Genomic DNA, 17,397 nt, shown 5'->3' with positions numbered 1-17,397 from the left:
ATTTTCAAAATCGGTGTTCTCTAAATTGAGCGCCTCTTTTTACATTTAGTCAAGTTTTGACTAAATGTTTTAACATAGAGGGGGGAATCGAGACGAGGGTCGTGGTGTATGTGTGTCTGTCTGTCTGTCTGTCTGTGTGTGTGTGTGTGTGTGTGTGTGTGTAGAGCGATTCAGACTAAACTACTGGGCCGATCTTTATGAAATTTGACATGAGAGTTCCTGGGTATGATATCCTCAGACAGTTTTTTCATTTTTTTCATAAATATCTTTGATGACGTCATATCCGGCTTTTCGTGAAAGTTGAGGCGGCACTGTCACGCTCTCATTTTTCAACCAAATTGGTTGAAATTTTGGTCAAGTAATCTCCGCCAAAGCCGGACTTCGGTATTGCATTTCAGCTTGGTGGCTTAAAAATTAATTAATGACTTTGGTCATTAAAAATCTGAAAATTGTAAAAAAAACAAAAACAATATTATAAAACGATCCAAATTTACGTTCATCTTATTCTCCATTATTTTCTGATTCCAAAAACATATAAATATGTTATATTTGGATTAAAAACAAGCTCTGAAAATTAAAAATATAAAAATTATGATCAAAATTAATTTTTCTAAATCAATTTAAAAACACTTTCATCTTATTCCTTGTTGGTTCCTGATTCCAAAAACATATAGATATGATATGTTTGGATTGAAAACACGCTCAGAAAGTTAAAACAAAGAGAGGTACAGAAAAGCGTGCTATCCTTCTCAGCGCAACTACTACCCCGCTCTTCTTGTCAATTTCACTGCCTTTGCCATGAGCGGTGGACTGACGATGCTACGAGTATACGGTCTTGCTGCGTTGCATTGCGTTCAGTTTCATTCTGTGGGTTCGACAGCTACTTGACTAAATGTTGTATTTTCGCCTTACGCGACTTGTTTTGTCTTGTATGCAATGGTTATGATGCATGCCTATATGTTTGTGCACATATTACGCCCGACATCAATGGCTTGTATTAACACGTCAGTGTTCTGTCATGGCTTTTGAACCAAGAGTGTTGACCATGAGTAGATCTGTTTCATGGGATTAATATTGAAACAGTTTATGTGGCGTTCCTTTTAATGTGAAAATGTGCTTTTTCTCTCCTGCAAACAGATGTGATCACAAGGATATTTTGAAGTTGTTTTTGCATTGTCAGATCAGTTGGCATTTTGACTTGACTTATTCCTGTAGACTCCCTGTGGAGCATAGGGCCGCTCAGTTGGCATTAAGTTTGCTTATTTAATTAGTATTAAGTTTGTTTATTACGTAAGTATGATGGCAAAGCATTCAACTGAATTATGCATTTGCTCAAGCTAGGCATTCATGTGTTATCAAAGAAGACATTACGTAATATTATTGCGGAAGTATGATGCCAAAGCATTCAACTTGTTGTCGTTGTTCTTGTTTTCATTTGTTTAAATATCATGCATTTACAATATTGTCCGCCACATTACTCGTTTGTTTCTAAGAGCACATTCATAAGTTTATCTTGTTGTGCTCCTTTATTATAACATTCAATTATGGCTTTGTATCTATGCAACTGAATAAAAACTGTTGAAACCAAAGCATTCAACTGAATTACGCATGTACTCAAGGTAAGCATTCTGTGTTATCTAAGAAGACATTATCAGTTGCAGATTTCCATCAATAATGTGTTTGAACAGTGGTTAGAACGCAGATATTATCCAGTTTTGATGCGAGGCAGTGTCATAGAACCAGTTTTCTTGCTTCGGTATGTTATACAAAGACCATCTGTATCAAGCTGCTGTCTTTTTACATTAATCTGGTATTCAGTGTAGGTATACGTAGTGCCTTATTCTAGGCTTGGTGTACTCGTGAATGAACAGGTGCATGCATGCAAACTCTCTCTCTCAAACACACACACACACACACACACACAGAAATAAAATAATAATTCAATCTCCTTTTGTTTTGACATTTTGTCAATCTTGTTTATTGCATTTGCAACATCAACAAATTGCAATTATGCTGAACTTCAAATATTTCTTCGTGTTCTCTTGTTTGTTTTAATCAACATCTTTCATTGCATAATCAATACAATCTACATGTTTTTTGATGACACTGAACTCTAAAATGCATAGTTCAAGGAAACTGTTTTCCATGGGGGAAAAAGTTGATTGGAATTCCTACTTTAAAGATTTAGCTCATAGCCACTGTTTCAGTTAATTCTGCTCATGGTATCTCTGTTGACACTTTGCTGTGATTTCTAAGCTCCACAATGCATGGCATACAGTTATTTTCACATTCAAAACAGCATTGGTTCAACTTGTCTTGTCAGCCGTTAATATCTCAAAAATTGCACAAATCATAACCAAACAAGGCAGCTTGAGTGCTAATGACAATATCGAACAACAAAGGAGAGTACAACAAAGGGGAGTGGGCGCTCTGAATACAGACAACAGAAATATAGCTAAATGTAGTCTGTGTGTGCACATGCTACTTTAGATCTACCTTCTTCCCAGCCTTTTTTGTGAGAACGGTCTTTCGGCTGTGATTCTAACCCTCCACTCACAACGGTCCGTGCAAAAGAGGACAGTGAATGAGCTTCGGAAGAGTTGCGTTGACTGCTGGGAGATTTCTGTCTGCCTGAATGTGGTTGAACTTTTGTCTTTTGTTTTGAACGACCAGAGCCATGAGGATACAGATCCGGTGAAAACTGTGGCTGCACCTTTGTAGAGCCTGATTGTCCAAGTCCTTTGTCAGAGCGAGACTTCACTTCTTCCGGCAGAAGTTTGATCAGCTTTATTTACTTTGCTACTGCGACCGTGCTGTTTGGTGTGCATGTCATCTGGTCAGTTGAACTTCATCTTCTTGGCACGTGGTTCATCATTTCGTTCTGAGTCCGAGTCCGAGTCCGAGTCGAATTTCTTTCCGCTCAAGTGAGACCAACCTGCTGACAAAGAATGTGTTCTATTGAAATGTTACACACACACATATATATATATATGTATATATATAAAAGCATATACGCACACATGAATGCACACATACACAGCACCGCTACCATCCCAAACCAACCACAAACAACTTGCTTTTACAAGGCATTAACCTTTAAAACACAATTATTTTTTAACACAGAAAACTTTCTGTATTACAATCACTAAACTCCAAATACCCCTGTTTACTTTTATAACAAGAAGTATCCACGCCTGAATTACTAAAGAATACTACACAGGTGAAATATTTGTAGGAAGCAAGGACTACTACTAGTAGTACCGTAAAATCCCTAGCAAACGCCCAGTATCTAGCAAACGCCCACCCCCCACTTTTGGCCAAAAGTTGTGCAGAGGGGTCAATACCTAGCAAACGCCCACCCCGGTTTAAAGAAAACAAGTTTTAGGACAGTCGGCCTCCTATATCTACGATTGGTGCACACTGTTCGATGGTTCTCCTTTTTTTGGGTGGGGTGGGGGGGTGGAATAAAATTACGTCATGTCCCACAGTGAAGTCGTTCAGTGACGTTTTTTAATGAGTGTTTAACACTTCTCTATGTTCAGCCATGCCGAAGCACAAATCCTTTACAGTGACATACGCTCGTACAAACTAAAAGCCTTTAAATATCTTGAAAACGAAGCTGCAGACAATGTTTCGGTATGTGCCCGCGAGTTTTCTTCCAGAAGAAGCTGAGAGTGGAGACGACAGTGAAGACGATGATGTTGACTTCGAAGGACTATAATGAGCCCACGATCATCAACCCTACCAGATCTCCAAACAAGAGAAGAAACTGTGTTTGTGCTGACGTTAGTCCGAGAATGAGAAGAATCAAGGTCACTTGTGTTCTTTTTTTTTCTTCTTTTTTTCTAGCACAGATTTATTTGTGTAAACAAACGGTGTGTTTAATTTTCATTACAATTGCATAAATCACATGGTTGTACCACTTTATTTCTCTCGTGAAAATGTGATGACACGTTATCTTGCAAAGGGGTGGATACCTAGCAAACGCCCACCCCCTACTTTTACCCGAAATCTGTGCGGAGGGGGGGTGGGCGTTTGCTAGGGATTTTACGGTAGTAGTCCTTGGTAGGAAGCCAATTCAGCTCAGCGCATTCCCAAAACGTGTGCAAATACAATTTGACCTGGATATTCTCCTGGCTTACCGAAAAACAATGTGTAACGGAACAAAAATATATACAGTGGAACCTGACCTGAAGACTACCTCCCGTTAACGACCACCTGCCCACCCAAAAAGGATACGCATCGAATTTTCCCCCATAAAATGTACCTTTCCATAGTGACCACTTATTTATAACGACCACTTTTGGTTGGTCCTTTGGATGGTCATTATATAGACAAGTTTCGCTGAATCTCCAAACGCTGTTGAAGACTTACCTTTCCACTTCCCAGTTTTCTGTCCCAAGATTGTTCCGCTGTATTTGACGATGAAGGGGTAAGAATGATACACGGACGAGTCCATTCTTTCCTCCGTGCATTCCTGTGGAAGAGACAAAATGAATCAGATGCTGAAATGGCTCATGATGGTGGGAGACTATGTCTGTGTGTGTGTTTGTGTCTGTGTGTGTGTGTGTTTGTGTCTGTGTGTGCGCGCGTGTGAATAGATAAAGCTTGTAACAAATACTAAATCTGTCCTTTTACTGCCGACAGTCTTGCCAGTTAGGAGAACACAGTGCTCTACTATCATAACTAAATAGCGGCCTAAACCAGTTCCCTTTTGTTACAAAAAACAACACACGCACACACAAACTGAACACCAATCCAGTGCATCACACTTGCAATGACAACGATGTAACTCAATCACAACACTCACTCTCGGAAGCTATTCAAAGTAACCTGTGTACATTTAATTAGATCATCCTAAAAACAAGCACTCCGTGAGTTCTAAGGTAAGGCCGCCAACATTTGTATTTACTATCGCCTTCCATTGTCAGCGTGTTTTTTTTTACGAGTTAGCTAGAGGCCAGGCACAGATGAGTATAAGTAGCCTACTAAAGCTAGATTGTTAGTTTGGATTTCAAGAATATTAAGAAGTGAACTTACGTGTACAAAATGTCCCTGTTTAGCGCAGTTGCAACAATAGACTCTTGAGTTCACAGATTTCTCCTTTTGCACCAACTCCTCTGAAGTTGTGACCTGAAAATTGAGAACAAACAACATTGATTAAACAAACCAAGAAGTCTCTTGACCCCCCTCTTCCAAAATAAAACCTCTGATGCTAAAAGCAAAACAAAGTTCGAGTAGACATCATAATGCAAGTAATGTAGCAATGTAAACATTCAGTCGCTTCTCCAGTACGTCTCTCAGAAACCGACAAAGAATTTGTGAGAACGAAGTTTGTCTCGGTGACTTCGTCATTGCAGCAGGAACAAATTACTCGTAGGCTCTGCATGTATCATGGGTATTGTATGTCATCAAGAGAAAAATAGCAGAATTCCAATGATGCAAGAAACATTCCAATCATGTATAACCCGGGAAAACGCATATGTATGAAGTCTAAACTTATAACACTAAACGCACGGGCAGCAATTATAATTTTTCTAGTTCACATTATTATAAACACTTTAGGAAACAATCATCCCCCGAAAAAGGGAGAATGGCTGCCTGAATGGCTAAACAAAAAAGATCACACACGTAAAAACACTCGCGCATAAAATATGAATGTACGGGGGAGTTGCAACCCATGAATGCAGAACAAGTAGAAGACAACAACCAGACACAAACACGCAGCAACAGACACAAACATACCAACTGGCAAAGTCTGAGGCAGTAGACCATGTTCAGAAATAACTCTTGTCAGGATTTCCAAGCGTTGTGGAAGACTTCCATTACAAATAATGCTACCACGCAGGAGGACTGCCTTTATAAGTTTTGCACAAGACAGTGTTTTAAAAACTTCATTAAATTTCAAAGAATAGATAAACAGAGGACTCTCTGTGATGGTTGATTTGGGTTATTTCCACAGAGTTATTCCCTTGTTTGTGTATGAGGTGAACGTTACTAGGGGACCAGACAGCGCTTCTTGACAACTGTGTTTCCAACACTCAAGGCTTTGATTTAATTCACTGCCATACTTGTGGTGTGTTTTCGAGCAAATCGTGCTGTGCGCTTCCAACACTCGAGAGAAGTAGCGCCCTGGAGGGCATTCACTCACTTTGATTTCATTAATTACCATAGTTGTGGTGCTTTTTCGAGCAAATCGCGCCGTGTGCGTATAGCACTTTGACTTACTTGACTTGACTTATTCTTGTAGACTCCCTGTGGAGCATAGGGCCGCAACAAATCGCGCCGTGTGCGTATAGCACAGTACAGTAGATTCCTCATTCTTCAGATTTGTCAAATTTGCCAGAAACTCCCTTCAAACAGTCTGACCAATACCATCCATTCAACACACCAGTGGGGACAAACAAACAAACTCACCGTGGCATGATACTGTCGCCAGTGGCGGTCTGGGCAGTGCTGAAATGAAGAAACATATTCAACAAGGTGAGTAAAAGTGTCAACATTTCAGGATGAATAAACTAGGGGGAGAAGCATTTAGAACATAAAACAAGGTTAGATTAGAGCTACATGTATTTCAATGTCCACACAGAAATAAAATTAATACTGTTGTACAACCAAGCTACAAAATATACATACTTCTTTTGCTGGCCCCTAGCCGGTTGACCGTCCAATAGTTTTGACATGTAAGAGTTCTTCTGGTTGAATTTGTTTTAGCCAGGACATTTGGACCTATGCATTTTTTTTAATCCAGGTCCAACTGACCTACAGTGGAACCCCCCTTTTAAGACCCCCAAATTTAAGAATTCCTCCCTAATACAGTTTTAATTTAAGACCTTTTTTTCTTCTTAATTCTTTGTTCATAACCTCTGTAAATTAACCTCCATTTAAGACTCCCTCCTTTTTAAGACCTGATTTTTTCAGAGTTTTGGAGGTCTTAAAGTTTAACACTTAATTGTTCTCTCAGTCTGGGAACAACATTGCACTGTATTAAAAACTAAGCATACAAAATGATACATTCAGTGACAATTGACACTTGCCGGCACAACTCAAACCAAACCTTGACACATACCTCTCCGCTGTGTCCCCTCATTCTACAGCAAGCACACAAGTCACTGGGACCGTGCTGTTTGGTGTGGATGTCATCTGGTCGAGTGGAATTCATCTTCTTGGCACGTGATCTATAATCTGGTTCTGAGTCTGAGTCCGAGTCGAATTTCTTGTGGCGTCCGTTGAAGTGAGACCAACCTGCTGACAAAGAATGTGTTCTATTGAAATGTTACACATATATAAAAGCATATACGCACACATGAATGCACACATACACAGCACCGCTACCATCACAAACCAACCACAAACAACTTGCTTTTACAAGGCATAAATCTTTAAACACAATTATTTTTTAACACAGAAAACTTTCTTTATTACAATCCCAATCATGTATAACCCGGGGAAATTATCATAAATAACTAATATAAACACTTTAGGAAACAATCATCCCCCGAAAAGGGAGAATGGCTGCCTGAATGGCCTAACAAAAAAGATCACACACGTAAAAACCCTCTCGCATAAAATATGAAGAATATTAAATTATCTCAAGTGAATTTATACACCACTTTACAGTTCCAGCGCTTACATGGAATGAAGAAGAAAAACCGGAAAAAGAGGAAAAACAAACACTCCAAAAAATGATCTGCGCATGCGTTCAAAACAACCAAAAAAATTAAGCAGAAGTGCAATGCCAAGGCATTGCTTACCCCCAGCGAAGGACAAATTCTCTCTCTCTCTCTCTCTCTCTCTCTCTCTCTCTCTCTCTCTCTCTCTCTCTCTCTCTCTCTCTCTCTCTCTCTCTCTCTCTCTCTCTCTCTCTCTCTCTCTCTCTCTCTAGCTTTGATAGACATTCAGCAAAAATTAAATACAGAAAAAAATCACAAAGGGTCCATATTAGGTAGGAGCAAGGGCGCCTAATATGGACCAGTGAAGCGGCCTTCACGAATCACTGTAATAAAACCCTATATTTCAAAATAACATGATACAACTTAGACTACAAGTCAGCCTAATTAAAATATGCTCTAGATTTATCTGTTTCGGGTTGATGAGAGCATTATTTGAAGCACACTAGGAAGCTAAAGAAGCTCATCAAAAACAGAGTGAAAATAAGTGAAATTATCAACTTCCACGAAAAGAAGACTTTTTGTTGCATTTTTTTTAAATCTCGAGGGCTAGTTATAGGTTATTTCCAGCAAGCTTCTTAATGAATTAATGAAAATAGCCTTTAGCTTTTATTTTCTTCGATTTGTTGAAGGTGGTCCATATTAGGGGACTCGCACATACTTTGAGTCTTTGCTATCATTTTTTGTTTGCAGTAGAAACTCGGGGTCAACACTGCTAAAATGTAACAAATACGGTTTTAGCTGTCATATATGGCAATTTTTGAGTGATAAAAGCTTTGGCTGTGGACAGAAACGAGTCAGTTTTAGCCGGCAAATTCAGAGTGAACGCTGCCAAAAGTGAAAAAAAGAGAAAAAGCCTAACGGGTTTGAGATTTCTGTTTCTGCAACTGTTTTGACATGTGCAAGTTATCCAGAGAGGGTGAATACAGCGAATAAAACTTTTTTGAGCGCTCTAGCGCCGTTAGTTTGTCAGAACAGAAGGTGGTCCATTTTAGGAGCCGGTCCAAATTAGGAGCAATTCCCCTACACACACACACACACACACACACACACACACACACACACACACACACACACACACACACACACACACACACACACACACACACACTACCGCTCACCTTTGTAACTTCAGCAGGACCGACGACGCACTGCAGATTATACCAGCCCGCTACACGTTACAACAATGAAAGCGAATGAAGGTTCCAAACCGTCAGTTGACTTTTTATTTACACCACAGACTCCCTCTTCAGCGCAATGGCAACAAAACTATCAATCAAAATATCATCAGGCGAATAACGCTCCTCCCCATACCCCTAATTACGGCAATCTGATTGGAGCTCTACACTGCGAGGCCGCCTGTGATTGGCTCTGCTCTTCAGACACCGCTGTTCTCTAGCGCTACGAAGACATCCTCGTATCACGGTCCGATGGACAAAAAGACAATACGCCTATCATAGCTTGTGGTCATCATAGCCTGTGGACCCAATCTTGTTCACGGTTATACCCGAAAGCTGACGCGCGTCAATGCACTCAGGTGTCAAGAGTGCTGTACTGAAACGCTTCGCAACTCCCCCAACACCTGTGAGCAATCTAGTGTCTGCCGTTTGCCTCGAAACATGCCAAAGCAAATTTTGCACCTTCTTGTTATGACGCTATGGGCGAGGATTGACATTTCAGGACGCCGTTGTGTAATTGAGAGTATTTAGGCATGTATTCTCACGGTTCAATATCACATCTTGTTCTCATTAGCCTCGATACATGCCAAGTTGTTATTTTGCAGATAATTCACCTTGCTGTGGGCAAGACATTTGCATTTTTATGAAAAGACAGAAAAGGCTGTCACCTTTAGTTTGTTGTGACAGCGAGCAATTAGGTTTTGGTTTAAAAAGTTCAATGAAAGCGTCGAACAAGTCAGTATACTTTTGATAACACCACATCGTAACCAAACATCAAAGTTGCCCCCCCCCCCCCCCTGTGTGTGTGTGTGTGTGTGTGTGTGTGTGTGTGTGTGTGTGTGTGTGTGTGTGCCTACGTGTGTGTGAGTTGTGGTTGTGCCTTCAGGCAGGCGGGCCGGCGGGCGTGTGCATGTGTGTCCGCGCGTCTGTCCGTGTATACATATGTGTGCGTGCGTGCATGAGTGTTTGTGTGTGCTTGTGTCTTTGTCTCTGTGTCCGTTGTTTTAAATGTGAGAAATATAACTTTGGAGAAATAGTGACAGACAAACGGGGACAGCAGCCATTAAAGTGACAGTTGGCGTCCATTTTAGCACTGCGTAACGCTCCTGCACATCGCGACTTTGTTCGTTTATCTGTCTGTTTGTTTATCTGTATGTATGGATGTGTGTAAGACACTCAAATATTATGATCATTGAGTCTGACAAATAATGAAATTGTATCCAGGCGGCGATAAAGTGAGCATCTTATCTGTTGTACCTTTTCTCTGCCTTGACTCGATAACGCCATTCTTATCGTCCTACGCACCTTTCAAACAAGTCAGTGTGTAGAGTCGGCATGGCACAGATAACTACCAGATGTGAAGCTTCTTTGTTCCTTGTTTAATCTTGAATATCGTCATCACCTAATCGACCTTGTGTTTTCGGCACCTTTTCATATCTTTACGTTCCCCCCGCGCCGCTTCAGTGATTCCTCCGAAATCGATTTAAAAAACAATTGCGTCTTATTCCTTGTCGGTTCTTGATTCCAAAACCATATAGATATGATATGTTTGGATTAAAAACACGCTCAGAAAGTTAAAGCGAAGAGAGGTACAGAAAAGCGTGCTATGCAGCACAGCGCAACCACTACCGCGCTAAACAGGCTCATCAATTTTACTGCCTTTTGTACGAGCGGCGGACTACTGTCATTGTGAAAAAATGCAGTGCGTTCAGTTTCAGTCTGTGAGTTCCACAGCTTGACTAAATGTAGTAATTTCGCCTTACGCGACTTGTGTTTTGCTGAAGCACAATCCGTGCGTTGCGTAGTCTCGCCTTGCCTTTCGGCTATCTCCCTAAATTACCCCAACGATAGAACATTCTAGTCTGTGATTTCCATCAAGGTTTCAAGGTTTTATTTCGGCTTTAGGCCCATAGGGCATTTAAGCAAACAAAAATACACAGTCCGGCCTTCGTCGAAGTGTGCTTGGCCAAAATTTCAATCAATTTGATTGAAAAATGAGGGTGTGGCAGTCAGTGCCGCCTCAACTTTTACAAAAAGCCGGATATGACGTCATCAAAGGTATTTATAAAATAAGATTTAAAAAATGTCCGGGGATATCATTCCCAGGAACTCTCATGTCAAATTTCATAAAGATCGGTCCAGTAGTTTGGTCTGAATCGCTCTACACACACACACGCACAGACAGACACACACACACACACACATACACCACGACCCACGTCTCGATTCCCCCTCTACGTTAAAACATTTATTCAAAACTTGACTAAATGTAAAAACAAACCAAACAAAAAACCAAACAGACAAAACCAACAGAGTAAGAACCACAACAAAACACAACGAAACACGTAAATCATCTAGCGAAAAATAACTCATAATAACACTAACAAACTTAGCCAACTTAACCAACTTATTTTTTTGATTTTACATTCATTAAAGCATTATATTTTATAACATTTGCATGATGTTGAAAATAATTTCCAATATACTTCTTTCGTTCTTTCACGACACTCTCATATTGACAATTAAACAAAACGTGGAATTCATCTCCTATCTCACCACTTCCACACAGCTTACACACTCTCTCGTCCCTAGGGATATTCAAAAGGCGTTCCTGGTGAATAGGTAACTTATGATTACTTAACCTAAATTTTAATAATTTTTCTCTCAAACACATCAAATATTTTTTTAAGCAAAACTCATTTTTATACAAACAATAATTATAACAAACGCTATTGTTGACAGATTAACTTTTCCAGCATTGCAAATATTGGTCTCGCAGTCTTTGTTTTACAAGGCTCTTGAAGACATTTACTGTAAACGGCTGGACAAACCACAAATCTGAAAACCCGTGTCCCGTGTCCACTCATTCCCGGACAGGTGTAATGGACGCCCACCCCCTCCGTCTTCCCTTATGCAGCCTATCCATATCCCTCCTTTTTTCTTTGACTTGAACTCACTTGTGTTTGGACGCAGCCACCCCTTACGTCATTTTTCAATCAAATTGATTGAAATTTTGGCCAAGCAATCTTCGATGAAGGCCGGACTTTGGTATTGCATTTCAGCTTGGAGGCTTAAAAATTGATGAATGACTTTGGTCATTAAAAATCTGAAAATTGTAATTAAAATTATTGTTTTACAAAACGATCCAAAATTACGTTCATCTTATTCTTCCTCATTTTCGGATTCAAAAAACATATAAATATGTTATATTCGGATTAAAAACAAACTCTGAAAATTAAAAATATAAAAATTATGATTAAAATAAAATGTCCGAAATCGATTTAAAAACAATTTCATCTTATTCTTTGTCGGTTCCTAATTCTAAAAACTAATAGATATGATATGTTTGGATTAAAAACACGCTCAGAAAGTTAAAAACGAAGAGAGGTACAGAAACTCATGCTAACCTTTGTTTTGTAATTACTATGATTGCTTAAAATAAGCATTATATGCTTGAGTATGTAATCATCCATGCATTGTTCTTGTCATGATTAAAATTGAATTGAATAAAGTTTTGTTTAAACCAGAGGTACAGAAAAGCGTGCTATCCCACTCAGCGCAACCATTACCGCACTATTCTGGCTTGTCGATTTCACTGCGGCCTTTGCCACGAGTATGCGGTCTTGGGGAAAAAATGCAGTGCGTTCAGTTTTATTTTGTGAGTTCGACAGCTTGACTAAATGTAGTAATTTCGCCTTACGCGACTTGTTGGTTTGTGTTTTGATTCAGCGAATCTGTATGTCACAACTTGCTTAGGCCCACACAGTTTTAACTGGGCTTTTGTTCCCCCATGGGCGATTTCTCTGACAGTTTGATCTGAGCTTTTTAATTGTACTCTTTGAATTGTAAAGAAATGCAGGGGTGCTGTCCAGGAGGCAATGGTTGGAGGTGAGACTGAAGGGGAGGGGGCAAGCCGGTGATTTGAAGTGAATACAAAATGCATGATCAAGGTCACACCTCGACGCCTCCCTTTTTACCTCCCCGAGTCTTGCCCTCAAGACAACCACATTCATTTACAATTCATACTTTCCACTGCCATGCCGACTGTTGCGGTGAATACAAGCATTGTTATCGTACGTTTCACATTGCCCCCTCCCCTTCTCACCTGGGGGGGGGGGGGGGAATGAGTGGACACGATAGAAATCACAGACTAGAATGTTCTATTGTTGGGGTAATTTAGGGAGATAGTCGAAAGGCAAGGCGAGACTACGCGGCAACGCACGGATTGTGCTTCATCAAAACACAAAAACAAGAAAGAACTAGTAAAAAAGAGACCGCACCAAGTTTTTGGAGTTGAAATGTGGGCACGAAGAGAAGGGGGATGGGAGGGGGGGGGGGGGGAGGTGGTTAACTCAGCAGGATTAAGTGGTCGGAAGGGAGATAATTCAACGGTCGAACGCTGAAGAAGAAGGAGGAACACCAGTATAAGCTTCTAGCTTGTTGCTGTTACCTGTGTATTTTGTATACATGTCATGATTGTAACTTTGTTAAAATAAACTTATGTTTAAACCAACATCCTGTCATTATGGTCTTCAAGACGATAAGCGATAGGGGCACCGCGAGATATTACGTAAAAACGGATGAAGAGCTGTTTCGGACAACTACTTGGAGGGGGGGGGGGGGGGGGGGGGGGGGGGATCACTGAAGCGGCGCGGGGGGAACGTAAAGATATGAAAAGGTGCCGAAAACACAAGGTCGATTAGGTGATGACGATATTCAAGATTAAACAAGGAACAAAGTAGCTTCACATCTGGTATTATCTGTGCCATGCCGACTCTACACACTGACTTGTTTGAAAGGTGCGTCAGACGATAAGAATGGCGTTATCAAGGCAGAGAAAAGGTACAACAGATAAGTTGCTCACTTTATCGCCGCCTGGATACAATTTCATTATTTGTCAGACTCAGTGAACATAACATTTGAGTGTCTCCCACACATCCATACATACAGATAAACAAACAGACAGATAAACGAACAAAGTCGAGATGTACAGGAGCGTTACGCAGTGCTAAAATGGACGCCAACTGTCACATTAATGGCTGCTGTCCCCGTTTGTCTGTCACAATTTCTCCAAAGTTATATTTCTCACATTTAAAACAACGGACACAGAGACAAAGACACACGCCGCACACACAAACACTGGCATGCACGCACGCACACACATACACGGACAGACGCGCGGACACACATGCACACGCCGGCCCGCCTGCCTGAAGGCACAACCTCAACTCACACACACACACACACACACACACTCACACACACACACACATACACACACATACACGTGTGGGCGCGCGCTCGAACACAAACGCGAACGCACACGCGGATGAGTTCTCTTTTTTTGCAAACGTAAACACAAACATACTCACACAGAAATACCAACACAAACGTGTGTTTGTTTGCGTCTCTGTGTGTGTGTGTGTGTGTATGCGTGCGCGCGCGCGCGTGTGTGTATGTGACGGTGTGTGTGTGTGTGTGTGTGTGTTTCTTGGTAGTTACTCAGTGTTAAAAAATGCAAAAAATCTGTTTCAACATATTAAATGAATCAAATCTCCATATTATTTAAGTCTATTGCTTTGTGCAGAAAGAGAGAGAGAGAGAGAGAGAGAGAGAGAGAGAGAGAGAGAGAGAGAGAGAGAGAGAGAGAGAGAGAGAGAGAGAGAGAGAAAATGACATAGAAAAGAGAGACAAAGAGAACAGACAGACAGATATAGCCCCCCCCCCCCACACACACACACACACTCACGCGCGCGAGCTTATGTCCATTTGAGCTTTTGTCGTTCGGGGTTTTGTCGTTCGAGCTTATGTCGGACACCTGTTTGTGTTTACGTAAAAAACAAAAACTCAGCCGCGTGTGCGTTTGCGTTTGTGTGCGCTCACATGTGTGTGTGTGTGTGTGTGTGTGTGTGTGTGTGTGTGTGTGTGTGTGAATGTGTGCCTACGTGTGTGTGTGTGTGTGTGTGTGTGTGTGTGTGTGTGTGTGTGAATGTGTGCCTACATGTGTGTGTGTTGTGGTTGTGCCTTCAGGCGGGCCGGTGTGTGCATGTGTGTCCGCGCGTCTGTTTGTGTATGTGTGTGCGTGCGTGCACGAGTGTTTGTGTCTTTGTCTCTGTGTCCGTTGTTTTAAATGTGAGAAATATAACTTTGGAGAAATAGTGACAGACAAACTGCGTGGGACACAGTTGGCGTCCATTTTAGCACTGCGTAGCGCTCCTGCACATCGCGACTTTGTTCGTTTATCTGGCTGTTTGGTTTAAACAAGTTTATTCAGTAAATTCCATTGGTACTATTACCGCATACATGAAATAAGGAACATGGAGCACAACAAGCTGTTTGTTTATCTGTATGTAAGCATATGGATGTGTGTGTCTGTGTGTGTGTATGTATAAATTATGTTCGTGTGTATTTGTGTGCATTTGTGTGTAAACATGTGTTAAGGGAGAGGGGGCGTATGCGTTTGGCTTCATTGTACTTTCATACGAATCACTATCGCTAATCGATCGATGTTAAAAAATAAAAAATAAAACAAAACGCATTTTTTTGTTTCTAGTTATAGCCTGATCGTGTAGACCAGACACTTGGTCACAAATAGCATATGGTTTTTTTTTTTAATGAAATCATCCCGTCGATTCCGTGCGAATGAGCTTTTGCCAAACAACCCTTTTTAACACTGTCCAAGTGATATTTGTTCATTTCTGGAGTCTTAAACGCTTTTGCGAATAATTCTAATTAAATGGTATTGTTAAGAAATAAATTTCCTCCAAAAATGTCTTTTCCTTGTTAAAAAATATGCAGCTTTACGATTTTTGTAGCATGTTGAAAAGACAAGTTTGCCTGCAATCACGACTCGCTGGACCCCTACCCTGTATAACACAATTTATGAACAAGTAAAAAATAAAAACGATTAAATACTATGCATTTATCATAGAGCCAGGAAAATATCCTCTACGAATCTATTTTTCTTTTTGATTTACCTTATCTGGTTTATATTTTACGACAATTTAAAAAAGGCGAAAAATCACTCGCAACAGTGGGCGCGAATGAGTTGCGTTTCTTTCGCCGGGGACTGTACATTGTACTTCACCGAGTCTTTAAATGTACAATCTAGTGAAGGATTTATGTGCATTCTCTTCCATCAATTAGCGACATATTCACATTGTTTTCTGTGATTTTCTTGCAGCCTGGTTGGCACTACGTGTCCGTGCGAGGACTAATGACTCCAAACAAGTGAAGGGGCCATCGGACATTTTGTTCTCCTTGGAACTAGTGGGACCTGTGGGACGTTTTCTTTGCTGTTGATCAGACTGCTGGTAGTTGGAAAACTGTGGTGCTTGCTAGAATTCAGAAGGCTGTGGTGCCTGAACTCTGTGATAAGAAAGTCTTTTCCTTTATTTGCCTTAGTCTTTCTTTTGTTTTCTTGTGGTGCTAATAAGGCCATGACATCATAATTGATAACTGCAAATAGATAGATGCAAATGGCCGCCACAAGTGGCATTGTTGTGCCCAAACAAAAAGATGCAAATGGCCGCCACAAGTGGCATTGTTGTGACCAAACAAAAAGATGCAAATGGCCGCCACAAGTGGCATTGTTGTGCCCAAACAAAAAGATGGAAATGGCCACCACAAGTGGCATTGTTGTGCCCAAACAAAAAGATGCAAATGGCCGCCACAAGTGGCATTGTTGTGCCCAAACAAAAAGATGCAAATGGCCGCCACAAGTGGCATTGTTGTGCCCAAACAAAAAGATGCAAATGGCCGCCACAAGTGGCATTGTTGTGCCCAAACAAAAAGATGCAAATGGCCGCCACAAGTGGCATTGTTGTGCCCAAACAAAAAGATGCCAATGGCCGCCACAAGTGGCATTGTTGTGCCCAAACAAAAAGATGCAAATGGCCGCCACAAGTGGCATTGTTGTGCCCAAACAAAAAGATGCAAATGGCCGCCACAAGTGGCATTGTTGTGCCCAAACAAAAAGATGCAAATGGCCGCCACAAGTGGCATTGTTGTGCCCAAACAAAAAGATGCAAATGGCCGCCACAAGTGGCATTGTTGGGCCAAAAAAATCGACAGCCTGGCTGCTTTCTGTGCAGAGTGGGACTCGACTTTTTTGTTAAAAGGGATGTCATTTTGAAAAATACAGTCAAACCTGCTCTTGTGACCACCTCTCGAAAACGACCACCTGCCCATAACGACCCCACCAAAGGATCCATAACAAACTTTTTTCTTTGTAATTCACCTTTGGTCGGTCCTTTGCATAACGACAAGCTGTCTATAACGACCACTTTTGGTCAGTCCTTTGCATAACGACAAGCTGTCTATAACGACCACTTTTGGTCGGTCCTTTGCATGGTTGTTATCGACAGGTTCCACTAGCACTGTACCTAACTGTGAAGTTCCCACTCGGCCCAGGAAGCAGACAGGATGCAAGTTGTTGGTATGTGTCCAAGTGAAAGCGTGCTGGCCAGATCTGTGACATGGTCGTGGTGGTATTTTGAAGTACATGTACCAAGGTTTTAAGGGCTTTGAGGTTGAAATGGCTGTATTCG

General features: G+C 41.1%; 2 protein-coding genes across 3 annotated transcripts in view; both read right to left on the bottom strand.

The window, feature by feature from the left end:
• Nucleotides 1–17,397, bottom strand: part of LOC138958893 (uncharacterized) — a 205,020-nt gene that overhangs the window by 1,219 nt on the left and 186,404 nt on the right. The gene's annotated exons all lie outside the window — the stretch shown is intronic.
• On the bottom strand, nt 1,952–7,712 carry LOC138956127 (zinc finger CCHC domain-containing protein 7-like). Of its 2 annotated transcripts, none has more exons than XM_070327574.1 (5): nt 7,070–7,712; nt 6,418–6,456; nt 5,041–5,133; nt 4,375–4,477; nt 1,952–2,938 (listed from the first exon to the last, which is right to left on the bottom strand). In XM_070327574.1, exons 1-5 carry the CDS (start codon nt 7,160–7,162, stop codon nt 2,838–2,840), a joined length of 429 nt encoding a protein of 142 aa, XP_070183675.1. In that variant the 5' UTR covers nt 7,163–7,712; the 3' UTR covers nt 1,952–2,837. The 2 variants fall into 2 exon arrangements, with proteins under 2 accessions (XP_070183675.1, XP_070183682.1); XM_070327581.1 differs by having other exon boundaries at nt 1,952–2,935; nt 7,070–7,701.

The sequence above is a fragment of the Littorina saxatilis genome, linkage group LG2 (assembly GCF_037325665.1).
Source record: "Littorina saxatilis isolate snail1 linkage group LG2, US_GU_Lsax_2.0, whole genome shotgun sequence".
Taxonomy (NCBI): domain Eukaryota; kingdom Metazoa; phylum Mollusca; class Gastropoda; order Littorinimorpha; family Littorinidae; genus Littorina; species Littorina saxatilis.
This window is presented reverse-complemented; position numbering and strand designations above follow the sequence as displayed.

Excerpts from the sequence above, each read along its gene's own strand:
- LOC138956127 (XM_070327574.1), bottom strand. The coding sequence starts at position 7,162 with ATGAATTCCACTCGACCAGATGACATCCACACCAAACAGCACGGTCCC. Across the intron at positions 6,457-7,069 it reads TGAGGGGACACAGCGGAGAG|CACTGCCCAGACCGCCACTG; the intron begins GTATGTGTCAAG and ends TCTTCATTTCAG. Across the intron at positions 2,939-4,374 it reads GAAAACTGGGAAGTGGAAAG|CAGGTTGGTCTCACTTGAGC; the intron begins GTAAGTCTTCAA and ends ATTCTTTGTCAG.